The sequence below is a fragment of the Etheostoma cragini genome, chromosome 11 (genome assembly GCF_013103735.1).
Source record: "Etheostoma cragini isolate CJK2018 chromosome 11, CSU_Ecrag_1.0, whole genome shotgun sequence".
Taxonomy (NCBI): domain Eukaryota; kingdom Metazoa; phylum Chordata; class Actinopteri; order Perciformes; family Percidae; genus Etheostoma; species Etheostoma cragini.
The window spans coordinates 1,703,594-1,710,204 of record NC_048417.1 but is presented as its reverse complement, the minus strand read 5'-3'; the positions used below and the strand labels follow the sequence as shown (position 1 = coordinate 1,710,204).

Here is a 6,611-nt window from a genome sequence, read left to right as displayed (position 1 = left end):
TCTCTAAGGGAGACGCCAGCCCCCCTCCTGAGGAAACCCATTTTGGCCGCTTGTACCCTGGATCTCGTTCTGTGGGTCATGGTTCCAGCCTCCATGACCATTGGTGAGGGCAGGAACGAACCCTGACCGGGACATCAAGAGCTTTTCCTTCTGGCTCAGCTCTCTTTTCGTCACAAAGGTGCGACAAATTAAATATAATACTCATTCATATTTATTGGAACATGTCATGTGGATCATTTTTTTCCAACCAAAAACAAAATACTTTTTCTTCACCATTACAAAAGATAGAAAATTCAAGGAGCGTGAAATATCTGATGTCATTAGAAAATAGAAAGGAGATTTTTAGACTCCAGAGGTTACACCTGATCCTGAGTCAAACCACACACACACCCATCCTAAAGAGAGACCTCCCGTTCTCAGTAGCTGGCTTGATTCCTTACATTTTCGTATAAATCAATGACCCAAGGTGAGTTTCAAAGACCTTCCAGTTGGTTCTCTCCACAAGACTAAAGTGAACTGAGTCACCACCAGAGTGTGTCCAGCCTCAAATACAACTTGAGCATTAAAAACATGAAAAATATCGCTTTTAAAGTACATTTAGAGCAGATCAAAATGTGTGACTCATTTGCAAATTATTGCCAGTTAACTAGGGACAACCATGTGATTAATCAGGATTAAATATTTGAATTGATTGACATAGGTGAACGTCTGTCTCTAGCGCAGACATTTGGCAGGGTTGGAGGTATTAATAAGGATGCTGGTCCTAGTGCCAGCTGCCGGCTGAGAGGATCTGACTCCAACACTTTGATTCCCAGCACGCTCCCGTAGAGTTAGTTGAGGGGGATCTGCAGCCCTGCAGGCTGGCATGCAATGGGAAGTCAGAGGAAAGTAGGCTGAGGGTCTTACATGCGAAGGAGTCCCTTGTAGAAAGGTCGGGTGAAGAAGGCATCCAGCAGGTACTGATGGACCAGGGCCAGGCCCAGGATACGCCCACTGAAGCGAAACCTACAACAGAGAACATACCGGTGAATACAGGCATCACAATTGACTTGAATAAGACTTTGAAGTTATTTTTTAGATCCTCAGAAGCAACCGTTTTCATATTTTTGTATCAGGTCCCAACATTACACCTTTCTGGACTCATATCTTTAAAAACATCACACATATTATAAACACGCCATTACAACCACAATATGTACTGATTTGTCCTCTGAAACATTAATAAATCTCCCGAGAAAAGTCCCAAAAACTATTTCTTTCTCACGGTCTCATCGCATCAAAAGTACCCAAAATGTTCCATCTGGAAAAGATAGAATATGAAATAAAGGACAAACTAGCACAATGCTGTAAGCAGCCCTTTATATCAATATAAAGATTATATAGATTTGTATGTTTTTGGTGAGTTGAATGAGTAAGAGAAGTAAGTTGAGGAACAGGAAGTGTACGGAGAAATGAAGCTGTCTTCTTTTGTTTATTATGTTTTTTTTTAATGTGTATTTTGTTCCAAATGTTCTTTATAAAGTTACTGACGGTATTGCGGTGATGCAGTAACCGTCCCAGCCTTAGTACACAGAAGGCCTGCACAGTTTGGCGAAAAATAGGAATCACGATTTTTTTGACCATGACGAAAACAAATCAATTGGCAGAACCAAACATAGATTTTTTTTTTGGTACCTATAGTAAACATAAGGTAAACATGGAGGCTTCAGTTAAGAAGGGAGAGCATTGCAGCGCTTTAAAACCTATTTTATACAGTCTATGTTTAAAACTCCCAGAAGACAGAACAGCAGCGTTTGTGATGCAGTCAGCCCGTAAAATTAAATGAGAAACAAAGTCATAAAAACCTATTTTTTAATTGTTTTTCTCAGTACGCAGATGCATCACTTTTTTTTTCAAATCAAAGTTATTTAAATGATGAAGTCGTGAACAGGCTGAATTGAGATTGCGATTGTTTTACGATTAATCGTGCAGGCCTAGTACACAGAAACATAGATATAGATACAGTATATATACGTAGATATATAGAGAGAAACCTCACCATTCATGGTGGTTGTCTACGAAGGCCGACATGGGGCTGATCTGGACCGTGTACGTGTCGTTGGCCGAGTACTCGAACAGGCCGTAGTACGGGTTGAACAGTTCCCTGGACACCAGGAAGAAGAACTCTCTGGAGGGTCCGCTGTAGTCCAGCCTGCAGTCATCACATGGGGAACACACACATACACGTCAGTCGGGATGAGTCATAGTAATAATTATAATAATAATAATAATAATGCATTTTATTTGTAATGCTCTTTACATTTGAGACAAACCTCAAAGTGCTACAGGTGAGATCATAAAAGCAAGATAAAAACAACAGTGTAAAACACATATAAATAGGTTCAAACTCATAAGTTCTGCTAAAAAGAAATGTTTTTAGTCCTTTTTAAAGGTCTTAATAGTTTGTGGTGCCCTCAGATGGTCAGGGGGGGCGTTCCAAGTCTTAGTCATTTAGTAAATGTTGTCTTCTGCAATTACCGGGGCCACATGGACCCCTGAAAACGCAGGATTCTGCTGATTTACCACAGATTTCTGCAAATTTCCCCGCAGATTCGAAACAAATTTAAATAATTAAATGAAACCTCATAATGTTGACACAACTCCACGCCATGCGGAGAAACATGATGCTAAAATCAGTAGATTTTTATTCTGGATCACGGCTGAAAACTGCAGATTACATTTGGGTCCGCCAGTTGCTGTTGAGGACAGTCTAAGCAAAATCTAAACAGAGACAAGGTTCTACAGTCAGCGGCCCTTTTACATCGGCAAAAAGGAAAATATAATACAATTAACTGAGACCAACATTTAATATTCAGTCAAACACAGTGTAGACGCGGCCAATCAGCTGTGTAATGAGCAAAAACAACCTCTTGATGGTAAAATATTCCATGTAATTCTGGTTCCACTAACTTTCTCCAGCTGCTCATTCAGCAGAAGACTGGGGATTTGCTGGGATGTTATCAGATGTGTGTGTGTGTGTGTGTGTGTGTGTGTGTAATATTACATGTTGAAACTAAAGATAAAATGAATGCTCATGACGAGGAAACCTCACCCGTCCTCGCCCACGAAGCTGACGTAGAGTTTACTCCGCTGCAGGTCTTTACGGGAGTAACACATGATCTGGTTGAAGGCGTCCTCCAGGAGGTGGTCCCTGCGTATGATGAGCCTGGGAGCGCACACACACACACACACACACACACACACACACACACACACACACACACACACACAAAACACACACACACACACACACAAGGCCAATGAAACTGACTACACTGTAAAACCCAGCTGAGAGTTGAAACTTAAGCAAGAAGGGTTGTTCTAGAGATTTCCAACAAATAATCCCTTAGTCCGTCTTTCAGTACTTACCCAGTTCCCTACTCTGTCAGTGACACTTTGCCCAAAAATGTGTCGGCCAAACAAAGCTTCATGAATCATTTTCTTTATTTATATATAAATATATATATATACTAAACCCACTAGATGCCACTCTCTGTTCAAAAGAAGGGTTGAAAGCACGCCGTTGCTGCTCCATGAGTATTTTCTCAAGAATGCCATCTAGTGGGCTCAGAAAATAAAGAAAATGGATCCCAAAGCTTCATGAAGCTTCATTTGGCCATCGCTGGTTCCTCCTGACGACATGCATCTTCACACAATCACAACTTCATCAACCAAACATGAATAAATACATAAATAGGGCATTTGTTGGGGACTATTTTCAGCTGCGGATTAATACACATTTGCTGCTCTAGTGAGTATCTGATTCTGCAGCAGCAGGACGCTGTGTGTGTGTGGGATTAAGTCTAAATACACTAGTGTCCCTGTGTGTGTGTGTGTGTGTGTGTGTGTGTGTGTGTGTGTGTGTGTGTGCGTGTGTGTGTGTGTGTTCATAGTGATGAAGGATCATGTCAGCCAGTACTACAGTGAGATTCAGTGTATTTTAATAGTTTTTGGACATCAACGGAGCTCTATGGCACAAAGGAATAAGATACATGAGGCTTTGGATACACACATAATACTTTTTGTCTTGTCTTTGTCATTTGTTAACAGCAAGAACATAACACATTGTTCCAGACTTATCCTTTAACACTGGAAAACCCAAATTAAGTGTCATCCATCGTCAACATATTCATAAGATACCCATGCTGTATTCATCAAGTAACTCCATTTTTTTTTGCAGTACTGTAAAACAGATTTTTGTACCCTTCAGAGAAACTAATCTCCCGTAGTATGTCAACATAATGACTTGTTCTCAGTATAAGATGATCTATAGACAAAGGATTTAGCACTGCTGCTCTCCAACCCCCTCCTGAAAATACGTCTCTTCCTGTTTGAGGTTTATAACAGTAAACACAGAAACCTCCATGAACCGGCCATAATGACTAGTTATTTTGGATGTTTGTTTAAATCAGGGCTACATTTAGACAATCCTTTACACAAATCTCTTTCAACTGCTGGGTTCAAACCTACTTGACTTTCCCGGGTCCCTGTCCGTAGCCTTTGGTCTCCAGCTTCCGATAGAAGTTTCTCAGTTTAGCCTCAAAATCTCGCTTGTAGGGAGCGGGAGCTCGGGCGTTAGCTCGCTGGGTGCCTGAGACATAAGAGAGAGAGAGAGACAGAGGGGTGACCCAGAGAAAGAAGGCACGGAAAATTACAAAGTGGGTAAACCAACAAAGAAAAGGTGGAGAGAGATTGATTTAAAAAAGAGGGAGAACAGATGCAGGAAGATTAGGATGAAATGAAATTTTAATGAAACATGAGAACACATGAGAAAGAACTGAAATCTGAGAATCAGAGTAGTCCATGCGGGTCATTCCTGGATTTTGAGTTCGTATCCGACACCCAATGCACAGGGAAACATCGCTTCATCCGTCTGTGGTCTGGTTCAACAGATCAAGACTCCGGGTCAGGTGAGTGTAGAGAGACAACAGACGGTCGCAGCTGAACACGGACAGACGAGTCAGAGTCAAACTCTCGGCCCCTGCGTCCATGAGGAACTAATGCATGGGTGCATGTTCTAACAGGTGAGCCACCCAGGCGCCCGTAAAGTAGGTTTTATATTAGCCTGACATCAATAAGTAAGTAAACTTTATTTATAACGCACCTTTCACAGACAAGAAGGGTCACAAAGTGCTTTACAGTAAAAACCGATAAAACAGCACCAGATAAAATACTGAGCCATGTTAATAGTTAAAAGCTCGTCTAAAGAGACGAGGCTTGAGGTGTTTTTTAAAAGTTTCCACAGAATCCAAAGCTCTCAAAGCTAACGGGAGAGAGAGCCAGAGGAAAAGCTCGATCACCTCTGGTTTAAAAACGTGTTCTGGGACCAGGTCTCGGTCTGAAGACCTCAGAAAGAGGCCAGGAGTGTGGGGGGGCAATAGATCCTGGATGTAGGCGGGAGCTTGACCATGCAAGGCTCTATAAGTAGTGATTAAAATATTAAAATGCACTCTGAAACCTACTGGAAGCCAATGAAGAGCCTTAAGCCCGGGAGTGATGAGGATCTCCTGCTGGTCTTGGACTAAAGGTCTTGCTCCTGCATTCTGTACACCGTGCAGTTTGTCCATGGAGGATTTGTTTAAACAAGTGTACAGTGCATTGCAATAATCCAAATGTGAAGAAGTAAAAGCATGAACACGCATCTCCATCACTTCTTTAGAGACCACAGATCTGATCTTAGCAAAGTTCCTGAGACATGAGTCGGTGTTATATATGAAAGCACTTTGAAAGTGAGCCTTTTATTGAGTAAAACAGGGCGGTGTCCGTGTAAATTTAATCAAAAGACAGAAATTTAACAACAGAGGGAAAGGCGCGTGGTGCCGATGAAGTGGCTGCAGACGCTCGGACACTCACCGGGGGAGCTCTGAGGAGACGAGAGGCAGTGGCTCGGGTGGAGTAACGGCGGCACGTAGGACATCACCTCCTCCTCAAACAAGCTGGAGACGAGAGAGAGACGTGCACACACACACACACACACACACACACAGTCACGAGGACATAAGATAAGACAAGACAGACGTCATTGATCCCACAATGGGGAAATTCACTCATCAGAGCAGCTTAGTGCAACACAACCAGGAAATTACACACAAAAAATAAGAATAGAGTATTAACGGTAAATATGTACACTATAAGCACTTCTTTTATACACAGGTGGGACGAATACAGATATACAGCTGAATATCACACAGATGAATAGGCACCGCCACATTGCACAGTGGGCAGTGACACAGAGTAGTAAATAAATAGCTGGTGCAGAATATTGTTAAGTGATGGCTCATGTTACAAGGAAAGAAGAAGATCAACTGCATTAGCATACTGTAGGTGGATAAAGTGGCAATTACAGAAGACTTGAATTCCTGGAAGTGATGGAGCCAGCTGGTTATAACTGTGTCCCACTCCGACCCACAAACACACAAACACACAAACACACACACACACACACACACATGTACAGCCCTCACCTCAGCAGCATGACCAGGTCAGCATCGCTGGAGAGGCGAGCCAGCCCAGTGACTCCCTCGCTGCGAATGAACTGCACCTTCTCCCTGCACACACACACACACACACAC

At 42.4% G+C, this 6,611-nt stretch overlaps 1 protein-coding gene across 1 annotated transcript in view; it reads right to left on the bottom strand.

Moving 5' to 3' along the window:
- Positions 1–6,611, bottom strand: part of LOC117953173 (E3 ubiquitin-protein ligase HECW2-like) — a 29,081-nt gene that overhangs the window by 7,169 nt on the left and 15,301 nt on the right. Inside the window, exons 17-22 of the mRNA XM_034885989.1 lie at positions 6,504–6,587; positions 5,893–5,975; positions 4,510–4,630; positions 3,092–3,205; positions 2,039–2,191; positions 907–1,005 (exon numbers count right to left, since the gene is read on the bottom strand). Of these exons, the coding sequence (XP_034741880.1) occupies positions 907–1,005; positions 2,039–2,191; positions 3,092–3,205; positions 4,510–4,630; positions 5,893–5,975; positions 6,504–6,587 (654 nt within the window). The remainder of the gene's footprint in view (positions 1–906; positions 1,006–2,038; positions 2,192–3,091; positions 3,206–4,509; positions 4,631–5,892; positions 5,976–6,503; positions 6,588–6,611) is intronic.